Here is a 24,926-nt window from a genome sequence, read left to right as displayed (position 1 = left end):
AAGAACATACCGCCATCTTTACGACATTTGAATGCTTGCATCATTCATATGCGAAATTGCATGCATTGCCTTTGTGTGTGTGTGTGTGTGTGAGGGAGAGAGAGAGCGAGCGAAAATTGCCGAATGACGGATGACATCGCATGATCGACATGACATAAGGCGTACACACGTCAACAGATATATGTGTGTTTCTTGTTTTGTCGAACCGAAAAAAGGCATTATATTTCGAAAGAATAGAGAATCGGACGTGGTCGATTTATTGTAAACATGTCATATCTGCTCAATTTTTGCTGAACCTCAGTTCTTTTGACACACGTTTCAATTCTATGACACAAAAACAGCGTCAAGATGAAATCTGGCCATGTGTATCACGTTTGTTAATTAAATGTTGGACAATAGTGGATATTTCATCTGATTTGTCGCGTCAGCAATGAGATCAGCAGCAATAACAATAATAAAAGCGCCACCACTAGTATTTGACCCATTTTGTGTCTCAACCATGCGCATGCGATCGTTGTGTATGGCAAAACTATTGTTTGCATTATGATCAATAGGCATTTCGTGTGATCCATCAATACGATATGGATGGCACACCGTTTACGATAATTCAATTGAATTCGAAGAAATTTTTTTAAGACTTGAGTGAAATGCATTTTTTTCTCAACTCTTGAAATATTGAACATTGAAATTGAAAGCGGCAACGCGCAAACACAATGATTCGGCTAATGCGATTTAGAATTGAAAAACCAACATTTGTCGAATGCCGCATTTCGCATATAATTAGTTGTTGAATTATTTTTCGCCAGCCGATGCCATTTTTCTCTCAAATTGTGTGTGTCTTTTTTTTCGGTGAATTTCTTTTTATTATCTTTCAGTTTTCAATTGAAAAGAAAAAAAAACCATTGTTTCTGATGAACTTGAAGACACAACACAAATGGTTTGTATGCTTTTTTTGTGAAGCACTTTCACCATTCTCCTGTGGATTTTATTTACACATCGAAATTATAATATAATGGCGTGAAATCATTTTTTTTTGTCGAAGAGAGTGCGCGCATGAGCCAAACTATGGCAAAAAGCGAAACAAAATTACCATCACACAGCTATGTGTAAATGTATGGATGAGATAGTGATAGTGATCAATTTCAAGCATTTTAACCGATGTCTCGAACATTATCAATCACACGTATTTGTGTGAGAGAAAGAGAAAAATGGTTCCACTTATTTTGTTCGCATTTTAAATTGTTCAATTTCAACCTGACGTGATGCATCATGGTATAAAAGAGTAGCACGTGACATGATCACCACTGGTAAAACAAAATATATATATATAAAAATACACAACGTCAACAAAATATAAAGTCTGCAGCAGCAGCAGCAGTCGATTTGATTTGATAGCCAAATAGCTTCTATTTAACATTTCGGACAACAAGCATCAGATTGACTTCATTTTATACGGTGCCACGGTGAAAATGTTGATGACTGGCATGCGCCTTTTTTCCTGTTGTTTTCGAATAAATTATTCTTTTTCAGACTTGTTGAAACGTTTGATACCTTTTTTCGTGTTCAGTTTCAGCACGATTTTAGTTACTGTTTAAATAACTTTGAGTGTTACAATTTGATGTTGTGCTGGAACACCTCTTATCATGAGATCAACGAATGAAATCAAATTAAAATGTATGATGCGAAAATTCGCAATTGAAACTCACACCCACATACTCTCACTTGCTCGCTTTATTCACTCTGTTTATTTGGAGATTTGTTCGTTTTTCGAGGGACAAATTTCACGTTTTTCAGAGCAATCGAATGAGAGGTAGAAAAAAAGCAAACGACAAACGTCAGAGACCAAAGTGCACATAGACATAGAGACAGAGATAAAATGACATTGGCATAAGATTTTGCTGTTGATATGACATGCAAATGAGCAGTCATTGAATGTTTGACCTTTTGAATTGACACGTAGCGCGAAGAAACGCGTTCGCTAAATCCATTTTGTATCATGGAATGTGCATTACATTTTTTTACACTCTTTTCTTTGCACAATTATTATTGTTGAAGCAACAACTGCTATGCTGAATAATTTAGATGTTGTCCATCAAAGTAAATTGTGGTGTACAGAAACGTAAATAAAGCAAACAGTGAAAATCGTCTTATCATGTCAAACCCCAACATCGGTTGACATCAAATACATTCGTGCGTGCACACGAACCCCAAATATTATCGATTGCAAATTATTTGTCAATAAAATACGTTTTATACACGTTTTTATCCATTGATTGATATAGCGTCATAAATAAAGGTCATTTTGCCTGTTTAATGATGTGTCGAATTTGGTGTTTATTGATTTTATTTTATATTTTGCATGCAATGCTTTCTTTGAATTTTCAATTATGCGTCAAATGATTTTGTTGTCATTTCAACTTGCGGCAAATATAGAATTTATGAAAATTAACTTTCCCTCTAGAAGGTTAAGAATAAATAGAATTACAGCAGTATCAGCTGGGTCGAATGCATAATCAAATGTCGTTTAAATCGAATTAAAGGACTAACCGCAACGTCAAAAGTCATCAATTCACAATGTAAAGCATTTGTATATGCCCAACAATGTACTGACGCACACACATTCTCCACTTAAAGCATCATCGTTGTCATAATCATCTGGGGGCATATGACTATTTCGTAGTCATCATGTATATACATATATAATACAAGAGGTGCGTGCACGCAACAATAATACTCTCTTTTACTTCGCTTTTGATGTGTATGTGTGGGATGAGTATTGCTGGATTTTTTGTTATTGTTGTATAAAACGCATTTTCGTGAATATCGAAATCGTTTCATCAAATCGATTGAAAATATGTGTCTTTGTTTCGGTGCTTTGTGAACGATATGCGATGATTTCAAATAAAACGCACTTTAATCCATTATGAGTTCCCCCAAAAAAAAAAAACGATGTGCGTCTCATTTTAATATGAACGCCAATATTTTTTCCGTCAACGATATATTCAACTAGCGCAAAATGTGGTCTCCCGTCATTCATACAAAATGTAGTGCGCAATGTGCGTTTCTTTTTTCTTCATCACTTTTCATTGTTCTATGAAACACTTTGTTGTGTTTGATTTGTGTTTGCTTTGTGTGTGCAAGAGATGTTTAGCATTTTGCGTTGTATCACTTTCTAATCTATTCGAAACCTCGCCCACCGTCTTACCGATTTATTACGGCATTTAATTCTCGAATCAATGCGCATTTCGAAAAACTTAAACGGTCTCGTATTCCAGTCAACTTCGTATGACAATAACACAATTCTAAACAACGGTACATAGTATGCATTAAGTGCCGGAGAGAAAAGTGCGTCATCGAAATGATTGTATTTTTGCGTGTGCATGTGTTTTTTTTTTTCTTCTTCTTCTTCTTTCTTGTGTGGTGTCACGTATTTAATACCACTTACCAAGTCAATTTTCAATTCGATGAACTCGGTGTGTGTGCGTGTATATGATATGTGTAATGTATCAGCGAAAAGTGTTTTCAGCTGCCACACATTTTGAATTTATTACGAAATGCAATGCAAACACTCCTTTCCTGTTGCCAAACTTAGCGGGAAGAAGTAAAATACGGGCACAACATTCCATCTTAAGATTTTTCTTTTTGCGCTGCTATTTAAAATTCCATCATAGAACACATTCACTTAAATCATGTAAACAAAAACACATACAGAGAGAGAGAGAGAGAGACTGTCATACATTAGAGCACACATTTCAACATACACACGACTGATTTGAAATTGGTTGAGCAGTTTTTTTTTTCATAAGTAGAACGTTTCCCTTTGTTGTCATATGTTTAATGTTAAAATAGATTTATTGTCGTATTTTTATTTTTTTGATCATGGGTTAATTATTTTTATTGCGTCTCGCATTCGCACAGCGATAGCTATTTGTACGTCTGTGTGAGATAGACGTATGTGTGTGGCAACATTGACCATTGCCAAAATTATGTTGTTATTGTTTTCATTTTGGATTCTATGTTATTGTTATTGTTATCGTTGTTGTCTCTAACTTTTGCTCTCTTTGTCTTGTTGAGCGTCAACACAGCACGGCAAACCAGTATAAAATACACAATGAGCGTTAAAAGTATTGTACGTATGCACGCGCGTTGTTGATTTAAACATTTCCAACTGGCGGCTTATTAATGAATCACATGTGATATAATTAATATGTTTATGTTGAAGTAAACACGGTTGATTTTCAAATGTGTTTTTTTTTTCAGCCGCCTTCTCCGTGCCTTTTAGTCATGACTCTATTTATTTATTTATTTTTTTCTGTAACTGCTGCTGCTGCGGCTCTCCTTCGTGTATTCGAATTGCTCACGTAAACCCTTTGTTCTCATTGTTTTAATAGCCGTAATTTTACCAGCGAAAAAAAATGAGTGTACAACGAAAACAAAAATAATAATGTTTCAACGGCCATACAACATAACGGGCGCGAGACCAACGATACTTGTGAACCAAAAACTCGAACTTGTTTAAATGCAATTTGTAGTGTTTGCGCTTGTCTTCCTGCTCTTTGCTAAATTCAAATGAACACTGTTTCTGCTCTTTCATTTATTATTATGATTGCAACGATACAAAACGAAATGAATAAACGAAAAACAATGGTTCACCATTCTTTGCCTAGACCATGTTTGCAATTTAATTCAATTCAAACAGAAACAAAAAAAAAATTACGCGAGAAATACCAATGGTTTGAATATGTTCTTTTACATTTCGTTTAACCAACGAATTTATCTTGTCACTGAATCGAATAAGATAATTGTAGTGATTTTGTGTGACTGACCAAATGCAAAAAAAAATTTGTTATTATGTATTGATTTGGAACGAAAATCGCAAATCGACTGCTCGCTTTGAGTGATTTTTTTTTCTTGGTCTTTTCTTTCGAGCAACTTTGCCCGTCGAATGATTTCCTTACAAAAGACGAAACGATCAAACGGAAAATGATTTTTTTTGGAAAGATACATGGTTTTCGTTTCACAATAGGTCAAAACCCGTGACAAAAATCACAGTCAATTCTATTGACCAATCTACCGCCCCTCTTCGGTGAGAATGACTAAAACCGTGGAATTGATTTTTTTTCGTTTGAAATAGAAATGTTATTGCTTGAGACTGACAAGCTATGGAAAATCGATTTTGATTTGCGTCGAAAATCAATCTTTCATCGAAACACTTCTTGTCCGTACATACTTCACAACATTCACATCAAAATTGAGATCGTATGAATGGTTTGCGTTACAAACGCGTATATAACAAGAAAATTACATCGATGATATAATCGAAATCGTCGCCATCGTCGTTGTAGAAAATTTGTCGATTTATGCGCACACTTGGACGTTTAACTTGAAGCCGTATTTCAAGTGCCCGTGCATTAGTTGGCGCAAATTGAAACGAATCGCATTTGTAATGTATATGTAGATTGGTGAATATGTGGAATAAAAAAAGAAATGAACAAGAAAACCGTTTTCTATCTTGCATAAATGGCGTTTGAAATGAAAATCGAAGTTCAAGCATAGACCTCCATTAGAAATTTATGCGTCGATTACGATTACGTTGGTGCGTATGTGACACAAAATAAAATTATACAATAACGTTGATATAAAATTGCATGTAAATTTTCGGCAATAAAACCGACACACACAAAAAAAAACTTTTAATGGTTATTCGCCCGAAAATTATGTCTTAATTACAAAAAAGGCAATGACGCAGTAACAACAAAACAGATTAACCTCGGCTCGATAAATGCGCAACTTATTTTCCAACAATACCGCGCAAACGCCATCGAATCTTTCACCGACAACAAATAAATGGATGAACGGAATAGAGTGCGCACTGAATTCTCTCTTTTTTTTCACGCACCTAATGTTTTTGCGGTAACTTTCAATTTTTATTTCTTTCTTCTGCCATATCGGTTCGTGCACTTCCTGCTTCTATAAATTGTCTAACAAATTTTTCGCACTGAAATCGATTTTCTTAACTTTCACTTAGACTACGGTGCGACCACAACAATGAAAATTTTCATGTGTGAATTGTGTGATGATCATTTGCGACATCGATCACGTGTCATATTTTGAAAGAGAAGAGAAAATTGAAACCAAAAACGGGCAATACCTGAAATTAGGACTTAAAAAATAAAAAAGAGGCAGATGAAACTTACGCAACTAAGCCGCCAAAAAAAGCAACGGGTCCACCGCCGATTAATCGAATTTTTCGATGACACGAATCAAACAGTGACGATCGTGCATGTGCTGGTGGCGATGGATGGGTGTGTATACCCATTATACCACCAGATGTTGGACCATGACCTACAATGTGTGAAGGTGATCGCAACATTTTTTCGTTTCAGATTTTTTTTCTTGCACTTCACTCACAAAAGTAGTAAAATTATTACACAAAACCAAATTTAAAATTAAAAAAAAAAAAATGTGAAAAAGCCGCGCACACGCACGCACGTACACTTTCCTTTCAAAGTTTGGTTGACGGTGATCAGTGTGACGTGCGGCAAATAGTATTTTCTGCACTTTGCAGTTTTTTCGATGGTTTTTTTTTATTTTCGGCTCTTTTCTATTCTGCGGCTACTTTTTTCTTTACGTCGATTTCATTTGATCACATCGACACGGCTAAAATTGAAATAAATTTGTATTTCGTTTCTCGCCTCCTCTTCATTTGTTTTCATTCACATTTAGATGTTTGTATCTATCTTTTTTTTTCTTTCACTGTTTGCAATAATTTTATGCAAAATTAAACTCGTTTTATTTTTTTCGATTCGTCTTAAATTTTTGTTCAATGATTTTTCTGTTCAGTTCATCCTAAATCTGTGCGAAACAAATACGAAATTAGTCAAATGAAAGACAGAAAAATAAAGAATCGACGGAAATAAGCGCGAAGTCGAAAGAAATGATTGGCAAACGGCAGTTCGTTCGTCAATTGCAGGTAATTAAACTGAACAAAGACAACCAACGCAACTTGATTGAGAAAAAAAGGGCGCGCAAAGTTTGTTGCAACGGTGTGACTTTCTTCTTCTATATTTGCCAAACACAAAACATCATTCAATCTTGTGCAATGTGATTTTTTTTTGCTTTTAGTATGTAGTTTTTTTTTGTATATTGTTGAGACTAATTGACACGACAACGAAAAACAAAATTACCTTTTTCGAGTAACAAAATGCCATTTTTGGCCTCTATTTTTGCATAATATGTTTAAAAAAAAAAAAAAAAAAAATCATCTAGTTAAAGGGTTTTCGTAATGTTTCTTGTTGATTTGCGTGCGCGTAATAAAAAAAACGCTGGCGCACATCATCGTGTTTTGTTGCCCACATTGTGTTGCGATGTAGCAACATTATCATGAAAGAAAAAAAAACACGATTTTCATAGATTGAACACATCGCACGTGCAATATATATACAAAAAAGTGTCGATTTCATTCAATTCGGTGACATTTTCCCTTTTCGTCACACACATAACATATTACGTATCTCTCTCTAGCTTCAGTTCTTTATGTCCTCTTCGTGGCTTAAGTCAGAAAATATTGTCATTTGTTTTCTTCAATTTTATAATATCCAATCCATGTATGTGTGTGCTGTTGTTGTTTTGACTCTTGCGTTTATGTTCCACGTTTGTTGCTACGCACATTTAAACAATTCATGTGCAATGACTCTTCGTTGATTTGCTTTCAAAGCGTATACTTTTCACAGCACATTTTGCCAATAATTCACTATTTTTCATGGATTCGCTTAGATTCGTTTGGTTGTTTAGTTTACTGTATCAAACATTTAGATTTTGATGCAATAGAGAAAGAAATCAAGCCATTCCATTCGAACACATACGATGGAAAAACTATTAACTGACTTCGCGATTTCAGGTTCACGACTTTGTCGAAGTTACTTTTGTTTCGTTCGAACATTATGATGTGAAGCGATTTCCATTTGTTTATATTTTATTGGGAGGTTTTCTGTATATGCATCGTATACATATACAATTTTCAATTGTAGCTTAATTTGCGTTTTATGACTGTTGTCATCGTTGTTTTTTTTTTTCGTTGCTTTTTCTTCTTCATCCATTTTCAACCGAATCGGAATCATTATAAACAAAAAAAATGACTTTTGATTGATTTATTATTCCAAGGCACTATTTTCATTCTGTCTCGCTTGTCATTTTCTTCTTCTTTGCGATGACCGACTAAACGATCAACGATGCGAAATGTAATAAACAGCTGATTGTGTGTTTGTCATTATCAAAATTTCATCAATGATGCAATATGTTCATAACTTAACGAAAACAAATCGAATAATGTGCCATTTGTTTTGCTCAATTTTGATATTCGAATCATTATAAAAAAATACATTGATTTTTAACACAGTGTAACTTTGATTCCTTTTCACAATGTAACTTTAAATAATCGGACATTTTATTTAAAATTGAACTTTTCAACGAGTTGAAAAATTCAGTGTGTTTTTTACTACCGACTTTCTAAGCGTAAACAGTGACAATATTGATAAGAGTATATTTTGAAATATTTGTATTTTAAATACACTGCATTCGGAGCAGCTATGAAAAACTTAAATGTAATCAACGAATGCGAAAATGAAATGGAACGAAAGAAGAAACACTCCAATCATCGTGTCAACAATTAGCGATTAGATTAAATTTACAGAAATAGGATGAAATTTCGATCAATGATCAAAATGATTTTTTTTTCGACTCAAAAACAATTGAAGGAAGTCGAAAAGAATATCGACATTGTTTACACAATAAGAATGTCGTTTGATACCCATTATGGAGTTATCGAAAGAAAAAAAACATCAACAACAAAACAAAATATTGCGGCATCGTTCAATACTTTATGCAAATTATGGCACGTCGTTTGCATTTATCGATCGTTGACATTTTGGCATAAAAAGTTTTGACTGTTGTACGTCGAACATACAATTGTAACACACGTTATTATTCGTAATTTTCTAACGGTTGGTGTGAGATTATTATTTTTTGTGTTTTTTCTCTCTGTACTCATATTCTGGGAGGACTTTTTTCTTTCTCTTTTTGTAAATCGTTTAGTGATTGAAAAATGTTCATCACAATTGATTTTAAATCGCGATATTGAATTGGGTTCAGTTAATAGTTCTATATAACAGTAATTTGCTCATTTAATAGTTTCTCAAGAAAAGACGCAATTTAATGACAATATACAGATGTTTATAATGGATACAATTTAGAATTACCAACAACAGAGATTATATGACTTCAATTCAAATGTCATAAATTCTATTTCCGATCCACTCGTCCGATCTTTCGCGCGCGCGTTTGTGTGTGGTTGCTTTTATCTCTCTTTGATAGCATAAACAAATCTCGATTGATTTAAAAACCAAATGCAACGGCAAATCGTGCATCAAAAAATGGCATAGCACAACAATAAGGAGAAGAGAAGAAAAAAATCGTATCCATTTGATGAAATGGCAATTGAAATGACCATGTTTTGCGCAACAAAATAAATATCATTGGCATTTTGAGTTCGATTAATTGAAACAACCGCAATGTATTCACTTGAAGAAATGATCGTAGATCTTGTTTCTCGGTAATACAATTACTACGAAACAAAAAGAAATTATAAGAAAAATACGTCCCGGATACACTGATTTTCGATCCAGCATTTTACATTTAGCAATAAATAGAGCACATTTTGCTCTCGCTAGCTTCGTCAGGATCAATATATTTTAATCACCTCTCTGTAATCTTTACTAAATAAACATCTACCCACACACACACGCCGAGAAAGACGTCAATGCAAATCGGACCAAATGAAGACTAAGGAGAAACTAATTCGATTTTCAAGAAAATATGAAAAGTTTGTAGAAAACTTTGTGTGCACAACATTGCATTGGCTGCTGTAAAATGTTTTAAGCTGTATCTACATTTAAAGCGTGAACGATCTCGTTATTTTCATTAGAATTCAACCATTTTTATCTCATATCTCTCTTTCTGCTTCGCCATCACGCGTTTCTTCTCTTTTCCACAATTAGAAGACCTTTTCTTCGCTATAATTTTGCACATTTTTCATTTCTTTAATATGTTTCATCATTTTTCTGCAAATATTCTCTTTGCTCTTTCACTCATTCTTCTATTCGAATCACTTCCTATGTTCTATGTTGCAACAAACTATCAAATAAAGTGTTGAAACAATTTTTTTTCGTGCAAATCACATATAATCTCTTGCTCTTCGTACGGAACAAATTGAAAGCAATGAGAGAAACAGCGAAAAAAAAACACGCGCTCGCATTCACACTCGCTCATAAGTCAGTGAATCAAATAGAGAAGAAATAGAAAAGAGTTAATTCGTGGAAGAGTAAGAATTGAAATGTGGTGTGTGGCCATTAAAAGAATCACATATACACAAAACTAACGGAAGAATTAACGGATCACTACTTGATACAGACTTTGTGCTTTTCTCTATATCTTACGCTCTGGTTTTTGTTAAGACTTTGTCTTGAAGCCATTGCATATGATCCATGAACGCAATCGCATTTCGCAAATAAAGAAGAAAATGAAAAAAAAAAATGAAATTATAATTTGTTGTGTACGTTGGGAGTGCGTGAAATGTTATTTGCTATGCTCACCGATGAAACCGTATTCAGATCAAAGGCAATAAAAAGCAAATAAAAGTTTAATTATGATAAATTAGCGATAAGAATACACAAAACGACTCAGACGCTAGATTAAATTAATTAAAATACACATACACAACGTAACAACAATCAAGGAAACATTGCCGAACAGAGAGAGAGAGAGAGAGAGAGAGAGAGAGAGAGAGAGAGAGAGAGAGAGAGATCAAAAACAAATATAGCCGCAGAAGTAGGAGGCTGAGAATAACAAAGGAAATTTGAGAAAAAAACACATCGAGCGCATTTTATGACGAATAATTAATTCAAATATGATAGACACCGTTTAAACTTTCGAGCAATCTAAATGAAAGAGAAAGAGGGAGAGAACATAGAGCAACGCATCAGATATATATATAAAATGAGTTGCAGCAACGGTTGCTGCATTGCGTTTTTTCTCTTCTTTTCTACTTTGCTATCTAGTGTTTGCACCTGTAATTTGTTGCACGACAACGCCAACACATTGTATGATCCACACAGTTGATCTGCTGTGCTGTGATTCTCCCATTGCTTCTTTCATTTATTCGTTTCAAACCGCTCTCTTCACTATCTCGATGCATGCAGTGGCAGTGCCGAGCCAAGTGTAGAGAATAAAAACTCCCTCATTTCTACAATTTATGCAATATTGTTATTGTATCATAGTTGCAATGATATTATCTGTGTACATGCGATTTTTCATTGAATACAGAAAGCAAGGGAGATAGAGATAATAAAAAAAATCTGTGATGAAAACATCATTACTTCATCATAATAAAAATGCACGAAAATCCGATTTGAAAAAAATATACATCATTGCGAGATGAAACAACAACAACAACGAAAAAAAACAGAAACACAACGCACAACGATGGCTTTTGTGTTCGCAAAAAAAAAATGTTAGGTACAATGAATGCTTACAGTGAATTTAATATTTGCTTGAGCGGTATGTGTATGTGTATGTCGGATGTTGAGATCCGATGAGATCGACAGATAATGAGACAAACAGAAGGGAAGAGAGACAGGGAAAGTGATGTTATGTTTCTCTTTATTGCTGCTTGAATTAAAACAATTTTGCGATCCTGTTTCTGAAACTTCCCAAATGCGATTTTCACATACAAACATGAACCTTCAACATTTATGGATATCTTACACAAATCACCGCATTGATTGTACGCGAATACAAAGAAATTGTTAATCATTATCATCGTCATTCCATAAAAATGACGGCCAAATTTACGTGTGTTGGACTGATCTTTTTTTTATTTCGGCAACAATTGGCAAACGTGTATCAAAACAACAAATACGTTCAACTAAGCAAAATGATTAAAACCGGTTCACGTGGAATGAAAAAGATAACAAACACACGAAAAAAAGAAATACTTTTGCGCGATGATGCGATTGCAGTGTGAGAAGAGTTTGGTGGTCGTCGTCTTCGATATCACGACCGCGCACATTAGCTTATGCAAAGGAACAACAGCAAAGCACCATACTAATATTTCTCTGGTTGCGTCGATTATCGGTGACTATTTAACCGTGTTTGCTGCGGGCTATGAACTTTTCGTAGAGTATTTAGATGATGCCGCCGCCGCGACCGCTGTTGTTGCTATACACGCTGTATTTCGTTCACTTATGCAGTAAACAATAAAGAAAGTACACTTACACAGCCGATTTGCAATGAATCGTGCAGGAAATAAGAATAAACAGAAACAATTTTTAATAAAGTCGCGATTGAATGTATGCAATGGCCATCTAGACACATATACACACGCAATCTTTCAACGACACGGCAATTTTCTGGCATTCTTTCCTTTTTATTGTTGCTGCCTTTGTATGTGCGAATGTGTGTGTGTGTGTTTGTGTGTTGACTGTTTTTTTCGGTTCTTTTGCTCGAAAACTTTAAATGATGTGATATTCGTTTAGTAAACGACTAATACAGAGAGTTCACGCTCAAGCAAAACTATGCCCATTGGCAGAACATTGTCGTTATTCAACACAAACACAGGCCACTTTTCAAAGAAATACCTGCGTACAAAGATTTTATTTGCTCTGTTGCATCGTGTGCCTTATTGACTAAAGCTAACTTTGGTGATGAGACCACCATTGTGCAGACGACGCTCTTCTTCTTCTTCTTCTTGTTTTTTTTTTCAATCTCTCTCTCGCTCTCTCTCTCTCTCTCTTTTACTCTTTTGCCACACTCTGGCTGATTGTTAAGTGGAAAAACCGCAAAAGAGAAACAACAAACGAGTGTATAATAATCAAACAAGTTGAGATATGGTGCATCAACATCATTCGCGAATTCTCTTTGGATTGCAGCAGACAGACAGATACACAGGCAGCATATGCACAAATTTAATATTCCCTTTGTTCAACACGTTCACCCGTTTTGTGCAACAAAATTGAATGGCGAAAAATACGAGCGCACGCTCGCGCGCATTTGTGTGTGTCTGTGATCGAAAAACATTTTTCGCCATTCTGACAAACATACAAAGTGCGCGTTCGCTCTTCACGGTTCTTGGAAGCTTCGGTGCTAATTAAACCCATCGGCCGTTTTTAATGCATACAATTTTTCATAGCCAAGGTAAATATATACACATACATATCCATTGAATGCGATGTACTTTGTTGTTTCGCATGTATACATACAACAATCAATAATTTTTGTACCTTGATCGAAGGTGCTCACGCGTCATTACATTCAGTTACATCATTGGCATCGAGCAATGGTGTGTATACATAACATTAAGTGTTCAATACAATACGGTCATTTAATAAAAGAGAGAGAGAGAGAGAGAGAGAGAGAGAGAGAGAGAATGAGCAAAAAATCAAATGCCAAATTGAACGAGCCATCGAGCTGGCTTCGATAAAACGCAATTACAACAGTGGAGAATAGCTAGACAAATACCGGCATGCATAAACACTCAAACATCTAAATTATGCCTTCAGCATATATCATTGACAATAAAATAGCTAAGCACAAGAATAGAATAGGCGGTTTCCAATTACGGGCCTTTAAATATTATTACAAGTTAGCAACAGCAAACAAAAAATTGCACGAAACCGTATGATGACTGCAGTGAATGAATTTCATATTCTCAATGTAAAATCACCTTGAAAACATACACACACTCATAAAAGTGACCGAAATTCTTTTCGGTGCAGACAAATTCGATTTTTTTTTTTCATCGTTCAGCAGTAGAGACGAAAACTACAATTTGATGAGATTCGTGTGTACTTTGCCGCAAAGGTAATGGGAGAACAAAACTAAAAAAATTGAAACGACAGTTATTGACCCACTGCGAGAGAATTAGTTATAGAAAGAGACAGATAGTCACACATACACAATGCTGACCACATTGATGTTGTAAATGATGTCAGACATCAATGTAGATTGTAGACATACTCATTTATGTTCAAGCAAACTGCAACCGTATAATTAAAAACAAAGTGACCGAAGATTCTTCAGTAGACTGTTTCTCTTTGTTTCTATCTATCTCTTTCTTTCGTTTTTTTCGTCCGTTTCTCGATGCATTTGCAAGTGGAATAATGTTTTTTTCATTTGAGTTAACCCGGCGTCAGAGTGCTTCTTTTAATTGGAATAAATGCAGCTGTCAATAGAAAGAAGGAAAATGCCATTGATTAACGCCTCAATTGTTCTAACTCTGTGGGGGCAAATGGAAAAAAATCCGATTTTTTTTTCACTGATTTTCGGTAAAGTCAGTTCACGCATTTGGAATTGTACAGTGGTAAGACACGTAGTGTTGAGACAAGATGCAACAGGTTTTTTTCCGCTCTAGTGTTTTTGGACACGGATAGAGGGAGAATTTGATTTTGAAAGAGGAAATCAATTTGGAGAAAAAAAGAGAGTCGAAATAGGGGAAGAACATGTTGCCTATGATTTCGAAAGGAACAACAAAACATTTATGTCAAAAGGATATCGTTTGAATTGATATTGATGTTGTAGAGGTACACACAACTGGGACAAAAGGAGCACCGCCAAAATCGATCGAACAAACCAGTCTCGTGCAGCTTCCGGTTATATCGGAATAAACGCAGCTGCATAATCATCGACAACATTTGTATGTTTTTTCCTCTTGCTCTGATGTTGTTATTTCATTCATGGATAGGTTTTTTTATTGGATTTTTGAGCAATTAAAGAAAATAAATTCTCAATCAAGTGTTCTTCATGGAGATTCATACGGAATCGTTAAAATTCATTACAAATATGTTAAAATTTGTTTTACATTTCTCCATTTTTGATCGCACTCAAGTTTTGTTCGGTATTTTATTGAAGATCGTTTGGAATTTTTTTTTATAGATTGAGTATTGAGAGAGAAAAATAGATATGTACTCCAAGCAAGATTTAATACGTACAAGAACCACAACATTATTATCATTCAAATCGAGTTTTTTTTTATTCGATTGGGGAACAACATCATTAAATTTTCGATATTGTTTGATTCGAAATCGTTCTCTTTTCATTCTCGCAAACAGTTACAAACTGTATTTCTTTCTACTTTTTTTTTTTAATTTGTCATTACATTCGACTTTCATTTTGGGCGTTTGCTTTGAGTGGTTGATTTGTCATTTTATGGCTTGGCCAAAATGTTTGACTCATTTGAAACGATCATATGTTTGTTTCAATTTTCGTTATTCTTTTCAATCAAAAACGACAGAAATTTCTTTGTTATTCTACTCTTTAGGTTACTCGACTGTTTGTTTGTTTTTTGTTTCGCGTGTTTACAGTTTTTTATTCGCTCTCTCTTCGTTTCGTCTGTTTGTCTCCACATTCGATTTGCACACATTGTAAACCAAATATTTGGAACAATTTAAGATTCTATCTCCATTTTTTTCGTATTTGGTGTCTTAATCGATGGCAGATCAGTTGCCTCCCGATTCGGTTATAACTGTAAACGATCTCTTCGCTTGCATAAATACGTCTTGGATTTGTTGTATTGTGTTTTGTTGTTGTTTTTTTTATTGCTATTTCTTTATTTCTTCACGAAATCTGTGTGTTTGAGTGCGTTTTTGTTGAATCATTTGCTTAGTTTGCCATCAGTTTCATCTCTCTCTATCTCTATCTTTATCTAGTTGTGTTCGTCAGTTAAATGGTTTTGCGGTAAAGAAAAAAAAAATTAATTGGCCAACGCATCTATTTTTAAACAACACACACATAGTCTCTGCAACACACACAGTGTGAATGGCTTAGATTAATAGTTCTATATATTTTGGTTTTTTATTTGCTCATATTTTTGTTTCGTTTTATTTCGCATTCGGTCATTTTTGTCCGTTACAGCATGTTCAACTTACACTTTTTCGAAAAAGTGTGTTCGTTCGTTCATCTCGGCCCATTCGTTGTCTGACTTTTTATGGCTTTATTGCTTTTTTTTCTCTTTTCAAGCAAACATAATAATTTGTGATCGTATTTGTCACCATCAAAACTAGTGAAATTAAAAACGATATATACACTAAAAATTATTGACATGACAGAACACACAAACATCATCACAGTTCGAGAATACACCGATGACTTTGTGCGCTCAACAACGATTTTAAATTTATTGAGTGAAAGAGGACAAGTGTTTTGCACAAGTGGGTGAACGAAAGTTTAGAAATTTCATTTCTTCTTTTATGTTACTATGTTTGTTTAACGATTTAGATGCTTCCTATATTCATTGTGTCACTTTTATGATTTTAAGAGTCTATATTTAACGCTAAAAAACACAAATTTATGCAAATGTTAAATTGATTTATTAACGACAGGCTGCGTCGTAATCGTTACTCTGTCTTAATTTTCTTTCCTTTTTTTCTCGAATCATCTGGTCCAGAAATTGAGGCTCGGCGTGTGCGTTTGTCGTTAACAATTACAATCGCCTGTTTCGCTTAACGCATACGTTTTTTAATGGTAAATTTTTGTTTCCCTTCTTCATTTCCATTGCAAGTGGTGCATGTGCAAGCACAAAAATGGTTACAGAAAATGAACACATAACAATTTGTAAATTGACGTGTTTAAGTGAAAAAAAAAGGGAAACTTGTTTTTAGCAAAAACAACACCAGACGCATGTCGTGAGGTGGCCATTATTTTTTCTTTTGTTTAACGGTCAAAAAAGAAGTCACCAGAAGTTTCGACATATTCAAAATATCGACCATGTTTTTATTTACTTCTTTTTTCATATAAAAAATGGGATAGAGAGATAGAGAGAGAAAACATGAAACGAACAATAAACATGGCCCAAAACAAATCGATTTACATTGGACACGATAATGCAAATAATAAATGGTGGTAATGAAGAAATAACCATGAAACTGAGAATAGAGAAAGCCTCTAGTGCCAAAAAAGTTACGAGCGACGACAACGGCAACGTTTGTGTTCTTTTTTAATGTGTCGTCTTCTCTGTGTCTTGGTTTTTCCTTCAGTTTCTGGCTATTTCTACCGTTTTCTGTGATGTCATAAGAGAGCAATTTTATTTTTGGCAAATCGCAAGTGCTGCATGCGCCAGATCTTCTCTGAATTTTCTCTCACACTTATTTCATTTCGTTCTTTCATTTTAAATATAAAATTTTTTGTTTATTAACATTTCGCCAAACATCGATTTGTGTGCAAAGCGTTAATTTTAATGAAATTCAACGAAATTCACATTCGATTGGTAATTTCGGACAAAATCATTTCATTCAAGAAAGAAAAAATTGGCGAAAATTACAAGTGCGCCATTGGTTACACTACGGTTCTTTGTTGCTGTGACTATGTTTCTTTTTTTCGTATTATTTGTGGCTCTTTTGTCGTTTTTATTTTCATGTTAAATCGACGTAAGCGCGCACACAAGCGAACATACACACAATCAACCATCCAACCAACCGCCCGCCCGTTTGCGTTTCAAGAGCATTGAAAATTAATGGAACGCGCATTTACACAAAACGGCCGAGTCAGTTTAACGAAAAATTATTCGCTCTTTTTCATTCCTGCTCGCTCATTCACTCTTTAACGTTTTACCGTTTTCGTCATGAATCTTAGCGTCATTTCATGCACTATAAATAAATGTGGCATTATTATAAAAATTCATTTGCAAATCGGTAGTGAATTACTAAAGAGATTAAACCCATTTAACCAAACCGAAGTCGAAAAGAAGCAATATATACATGGTGAGACGTTTTGCCGTTCATTTCATGTTATTACCACTCTCTTTTTTTCTTACTTATTGAAATGGATTTTTTGCTGTTTTTGTTCGTGTTGCGGTTTTAGAAGTAAATGGCCTGTCAGTTCCGCGATTCAGAATAAATACGAAAAAAAAACCACGCCGAAAAACAGCATCAAAAACAATCGGTGCTTGTGAACACAGCGATCATCATTGATATACCGAGAAATCATTTTGACGGTATTCTCTTTACCGTGATTTTGTTTTTTCTCCATGAAAATCGTGTGTGATTACTGTTCAGAATACAATTCAAATTTTATTCAATTTCATGAATATGACCTTTAAAACAAACAGTACTGGCGCGAATTCTGCTTTTTTTTCTGCACTAAACCGTTGTTGACATCGATGTGATGTGAGACAAATTAACCGATTTGGATCAATTTGGTTTTAAGTGTGTGTATATGATTCCGATGCCAACAACGTACATGAGCCACACATTCAAATTCGCACATTAGTTTATTCGTAAATCAAATTCGAAAAAAAATACACAAACACGTACACATATAATATTTGCAATCATCGAAACGGATCATTCACATGTATGGCAATTTCATTGTAGCCAATTGTTTTTTTTTTTTTTGGTATTCATCGATTTGATATTCCACAAGCAGATTGAAGCATCTACACACTCATTCAGAATGCATTTAATTCGTTATGTTTTTCTTTAAAATCTTCTAAAAATATTGAAGTCCAACACAATTTCCATCGAAAAACCCACCACGTCTGATAATTTAATGGATCAATTCATATTTTGATAAATAGCAACAGACTTATCATAGTTATTTTTTCTTTCTCACATCGTTTCAATGAGTCATCTCAAAAATCGTCATAATAAAATTCATTAAAATTAAATGCGCTTGTTTTGGCGGAAAATTTCCAAGATTGACTTGATTGAGGAGAGAGACGAAAGTAAATAAGAGCAAAACAACGACCGGTATCACCATAGCGATAACTTATTACATTCACACAAATGAAGAAAGAATCATTTTGTTGATTTCAAAGAATTTGCGATTCGTTATTTTTCTTTCTGCTCCCATTTGATGAGACAACGACGACGGCGACGACACTGCTCAAAATATCCACTCAGTGTCCTCCAATGTCACTGCTTTTACATATTTTTAATTGCAGACTATTGAAAGGGCAACAAAACATCTTACAAATATAACATTCAAATTATTTTAATTGGCACAATAGACTGCCTTCACATGATTAAAAAAAAAATGTTTCAGCGCTCTAGCGCTCTCGCGATATATATATTTATCTAATTTCTCTGTTGGCGGTTTTTTCTTCCTTAATTTGCATTTTAATTATTATACAATCACAACATGTCATGACGTGTGCGCCACATTTCTTTCGACTTTGCACTTTTTCATCTTTGATTTTTCAATTTTTTTTCTTCATTTTTCGTTTGTTATTATTGTTGATTGATTCCTTTACGATTCAAATGAAAAGAATCAACAACAAAAAAGAAACGCACACAATTTCATCAATAACACATATGAATGTTCTTTTTTTCGAAGCACGAACGATAACAAAACTCTTTTATTTGAAAACGATCTAGCAGAATTGTCATTTTCTTCTTTCAAATAGATAGATTTTTCTAATCAATAAATTATAATCGAGAACGACCAACAGCCATAAAACAATTTTTCATTTTATATTCCGCTAGATTGTTTGCAAATTTTCAAATTGAATCGAAATGTAAGAAAAAAAAACGACAAATTTATGTATAAGAAAAGCAAAATAATTACACAACGAACTGAATTAGAAATGATACGAACGGTTTAAACAGCGCGCATTGCAATACAAAGCTCACAATTTGAATGTTCACCGTAAACTAAAAACAAAACGATGGACTCGTAACGTATTGAGTGCGTTCAACAGACAAATGTGGATGAAATCTTTAACGGCAACGGACTTTCTTTGCGGTATGTTGCAACGGACGCGCATAACAAACCCAAGTTTAAAGGAAATTTCATCCAAAATGTGAATTTTAGTCGTTTGATAAATATAAAAAAAATCGATAAATAAAAATTTCCTATGAAAACCATGCATATTTTCATGTTCAACGAAATAAAAGTGTACAGATTTCATCGCTAAAATAATTTCGTTGACCGAAAGATACATTTTATATGTGTAGTGTGTGCTTGTTGCGCGCTAACAATTCACGTTGTTCGTACGTCAGTGATGTTTATTGATATGTATTGGCTGTAGTTGTAGTTAACTATGACTCTATCCGAATGTCTTGTGTGTCCGTGTGTGTTAACTTGTTTGAGTGTATGAGATAGAGCGAGACTGTCAGTTACTTCTTGATTCTGTAATATATTTTGCACAGACATACACACATTTCTATTCGCAGTATAAGCAAAAACATTTTTGACGTTCGTTTGCACAACGACTTAACACAGGCACACACGTGCCAACGAATGAAAGAACAAATTGACTTGGTTATGATTACAGAGCGAGAGAACGAACATTCAAACTGGATGTCTTGTTTGCTTATGATGACATTTACTCACAACAGACAATTTTCGGTGTTCAAACACTTAACGATTCGGTTATAGGCGAGCGAGAAAAAAAAAACAAAAACCTCCAATCGAGCGAAATAGCAACGAATGTGTTTTGATTTATTGCGGTGCGCAATTTTTTTTTCATCATTTGTTTGATTTTAAGACTTTGATTCATATGCGCAACATTGGTCGTAAATCGTTCTTCAATGTGACATGTACAAAGAGAAGAAATCCCTCGAATTACCCAAAATAAAATCATACGATCATCGTGATGACACTACTTTCAAAACGGCTGCTAACGGCGACCGATACACATGCAAAATACCATTGAACAAAGTCACGTACACACATGTCGTGGAACAAATGTTCTACTGCTTTCACAAACACACACACCTGCAACAATGTATCAGTATTTTGGTGTTCTATGTCATTCTACCATCAATAGTACCCTATTTGGATAGGTTCGATGTCGTTACTCTTTACAATTCTCTACACTGTATTGGTTGGTGCTGTTTTTGTCGACAAACGGCTGATGGTGCTAACTGGTGTGCTTGTGAATGGAATTGAACACACGTACAGGTAACATAAGTGGCTACACATGATACATTACTTGAATGTGTGCATGTACATGTGCGTGTGTGCGCACCTTCGATTTGACATATGTTAGCCGTTTTGGCTGAATGTATATAAATTTTCAAATAAAATTCCGTTGCTGTTTGCGGGCTTGTCAATGAAATTCGCTCAACGTAATATAGAAACAGCTCCCGAAAACAAAAGACACAATTTTTGTGGTTTTTTTTTTTGTATTTTCTCCTGAATTTTCTGTTTTTTTTTTTTCATACAACCATGAATATTTGTTTGACCGGTAAATTTACGTAAGTGGCTTGTATGTGGATAATTGTGGTGTGTTAATGGATGTACAGCTTGCACTTTTTATTGCCTTTTACAAAGAATGTGAAATTTTAACACGAAATGTGAATAAGTCGGGTGCTCATTTTCGTTGGTGTTTTTATTTGAATTTTTCTTTAAAAAAAAATTCAATTTTAATATACAAAATATAAATATGGTTTTTTCATATTCAATGTTGAACGCTAAGACGAACGCCACCCCGAAAATGTTGATTATTTCATCGGTATGCCTTTGTTCATCTTTGGTCAAGCAAACAATTCGTTAAAACATGTATGCCATCCATGAAACGCATGTAACATTGATGATGATCAAAAGACGTATAGCGACGAAAGAGACTGGGATTAAAGCGGTACGTTTGCCGTGTATTCTTTTCTTTAGCATTACATCCCTATTGAAAACACAAGCATCGAGATGATTACTACGTATGTATTTTACTTGTTCGCGCCTATGAGCTCATTAGCCATTCTGTTGCGCAGCAAAGCACCAACTAAAATAAACTAAACCATAGTGCAGAAGACGATGATGACCATTTTTAGAAGACGAAGAAAACAAGACACATTGATGTACAACTGAATGCCATCTATTTTCTGTCAGCTTTTTCGGAAGAATTATTTGTATTTCGTAGCATTGTGCGATGTTCTGTGTCTATTCATAAGAAATAGTCTCTTGGTACCGAATATTGTCAGTTGTTTTTCTTATTTCTATGCAGTTGTCTTTATATCAGTGTCGTGTATCAAGTCCTCCAAAACGAAACACACACACACACAAACACAAGGATTTGAGACACGCTGCATTGACAAGAAATGATCTTGCATTTTTTTCATGTGAGCGCACATGCATGAATGGCATAAAATACACGAAAGGTGCTATGTGCACATCCGCACATTGTTTGGTTCGATGTTGCAACATCAACAAAACATCGCGTCCTATGCGTACACACATTGCTTTATAACAGTTACAATTGCTACTTTTTTCTTTACTTCTTCTTTGGCTATTGTTATTTATGATGTTGTTGTTTTCTTTTTCGTTGTACGATGTGCTGGCCGTTTTTGGGCATATTTTCTTGATTGTATTTCATTAAAATCCGTATACGGTGTGTGTGTTTGTGTGTTGTGTATGAAATTGGAATTCACCGGGTCGCTTCAAGCAATCGGTCTCGTTGAGATGCTGTACTCCACGTCTTTTATTACAGTTCAATAGATTGTGTAGAGCAGTTTTTGGTGTGATGGTTTATTCGATTGAGTGTGTATTTGTATGTGTGTGTGTGTGCAAGAGTAGACTGGTTGCTGTCGGCTATACCGAATGAAGCATGTCCAATTGAAGGCGGAAAAGAGAGTGAATGATCACATAAAGGCTAGAAGACTCAAAACGATATATGTGTACAGGGGGAAAAAATACATCCAATTCTGTGAAACAATAAATTACATTTTACGTAAAGTACAAATATGTATGTATCCAAAACGGTTATTTCAGCTCTCTTCAACTTCACATAGATTTTATAGTGATCTACGTGCAGACAAAAACTACACATCGAACGAACGATGCTGACGATAATAATTATGATACCGAGAATATGGATCTCTAATAATCGTAAATTCGCTCGAAAATTTTTGTAGAGTATATCGAACGTGTTGAAGTTGATATTGAGGCACACATCGACGAATGAAAAAAAAAATTTATTCACGTTTTCATTTTTATAGCCCGAGCTTATCTATCTATGTGCTTTACAACATTGTTTCAAAATTATGAACCGCTGCAAATGATCCCGCGGCTCTCGCTGCATTATGGTCCAAGAAAAAAAAACTATGCTACGGCAAACTATGAAACATGAAGAGCTAAATAAAAACGGTATGCTACACTATAAAATTAGTTTTTTGTTGTTTCGAATGAAATGTGTCGCCCCACGCATCGAGATGAAGCGAAACAACGAAACAATAATTGTGTATGTGCTCGGCATGAAATTCATGATGAGAGGCCACAATTCAACGTGATCGAATACAAACAACGAACAAAATCATTTGTAGTGGCTCACGTGCGCGATCTAAGATGAATGATTGGTTTTGCATCGATTTATTCGAGCTACAGGTTTCGCCATACGATTCCAGATGCGAGATTTTGTTAATGTTATACTTGCATCGTAATAAGCGTATCGCTCAGCCAGCCGGGTTTCATGCAAAACAATTTTTTTTTTGCATAAAATGTAAAATCATTTATGACAATGAGCCCGCGCGCTTGTATATGTGTGTATGTTTGTGCCGGATTTCAAATAACCGAAACGGATTTATCAATTCAATTGTATTTTGTTTCGCTCTATCGAAATGACGACCGAAAACAAAACAACTAACGATTACATCGATTTCGTGCGCACACAAAATTGTAATTGGCCCAGCGCAATTTCACTTTTTTCCCGCTCTATGTGCACAGCTCTGCGCCGCAATACACATCATTTCGTGTCACGCGAGATTTATCGTGTGATCATTCAATTGCTGAATTGAATAATGCTTAATTTCAAGTATAAAAGAAGTGATTTTATTGCTAAATGTATTTGATAATTAAGCCATTCAATAACACATACAAATGATATGGCAGGAAGAAAGAAAGCAAATGAGTTTTAATTGATTTATTTTGTCGATGGTTTTGCACATTCAAAATGCGCGAATACATGCCGCGAATAAAAAAAAAGATAAAAAATGATTTTTGCGAGTGACTTGACAGGTTGACATTTACCCAGGTGGGGAGGAAAATCTATTGAAATTTGCCAAAAAAAAAACATCATTTTTAATACGAACACAACAATGGTATTTGTTAATGACTTTCCATCAGCATTTTCTGAATGGGAACAAAAGCGACTATGGTTTCGGTTGTTTGATCTTCATTTACTATATATTGGCTTACGTTTTATCTGCAATGCTGTCTAGTCGTTCAAATATTAAAGCGTGCGCTTCGATGTGAATTTTCCACCTTGAAAATGTTGAAAGCATGTGTGCACATTTTGCACACAACATTCAAATAGGCACACTTTTTATGATGGTAGTTGACGTTTGCCGTTTTTTTTTCTGTTAGTCGGCACAAAGGTCACATTGCCATATAAGAGAAAGAGACGGACAAACGAAAGAGAAAAGAGACGATGTTCAAGCAAAATGTCACTGTATCACACAATTCGTGTTTTGCTTGCATTTTTTTTTTCACCATCGCATTCTAATGGCAAACTTTCGACTCACAATCTATTTTCACTTCGATTTGACTTCGAGTATTTGCAATTTACACAAGCACACAAAATTGGTTCAACTATTTGAAAATGCTGGCATTTTCGAATTTCCTTTTTTTTTCGTCGGTGTGTTTGCGATTCAATCGATTTTGTGTGGGAAATTTTTGTTTTGTGGATGTACATAAAAGAGAGGAAAAAAGAAGCGCTAACACAAAAACCGTTCTCGATCTCGCTTTGTTGCTCTCCTCTTTTTCCTTTGTGAATGCGGCAAATTCAGAAACGTGACGCTTTGCATGATAGTTTTGCGCGCAACAGCCGATGCATCGGTCACAAAGCGTCAGACAAGATCAGCACTTTAAAAAAGAGTACACACAATTCGGAAACGTGTTGAAATAAAAAAAAAGAAACAAACTCCAAATGGAACCGTAATTTTTCGTAG

General features: G+C 34.8%; 1 protein-coding gene and 1 long non-coding RNA gene across 5 annotated transcripts in view; both read right to left on the bottom strand.

Moving 5' to 3' along the window:
* The window catches only part of LOC116340365 (MOB kinase activator-like 2), a 103,874-nt gene that overhangs the window by 55,519 nt on the left and 23,429 nt on the right, over positions 1-24,926 (bottom strand). The window contains exon 1 of one of the 4 annotated variants that reach the window (XM_031766839.1): positions 6,198-6,736. The exons of the other annotated variants lie outside the window; for them this stretch is intronic. Within the exon in view, the coding sequence (XP_031622699.1) occupies positions 6,198-6,373 (176 nt within the window). The 5' untranslated portion in view covers positions 6,374-6,736. Of the gene's footprint in view, positions 1-6,197; positions 6,737-24,926 lie in introns of those variants that run through there. 4 annotated transcript variants of the gene reach the window in all.
* Positions 6,804-19,691, bottom strand: LOC116340367. The gene is made up of 2 exons (XR_004201078.1): positions 19,612-19,691; positions 6,804-6,855 (listed from the first exon to the last, which is right to left on the bottom strand). It is a non-coding gene; the product is annotated as an uncharacterized LOC116340367 (long non-coding RNA).

Source organism: Contarinia nasturtii, unplaced genomic scaffold, assembly GCF_009176525.2.
Source record: "Contarinia nasturtii isolate CC-2019 unplaced genomic scaffold, AAFC_CNas_1.1 Cnas_scaffold_630, whole genome shotgun sequence".
Classification (NCBI taxonomy): Eukaryota; Metazoa; Arthropoda; class Insecta; order Diptera; family Cecidomyiidae; genus Contarinia; species Contarinia nasturtii.
This window is presented reverse-complemented; position numbering and strand designations above follow the sequence as displayed.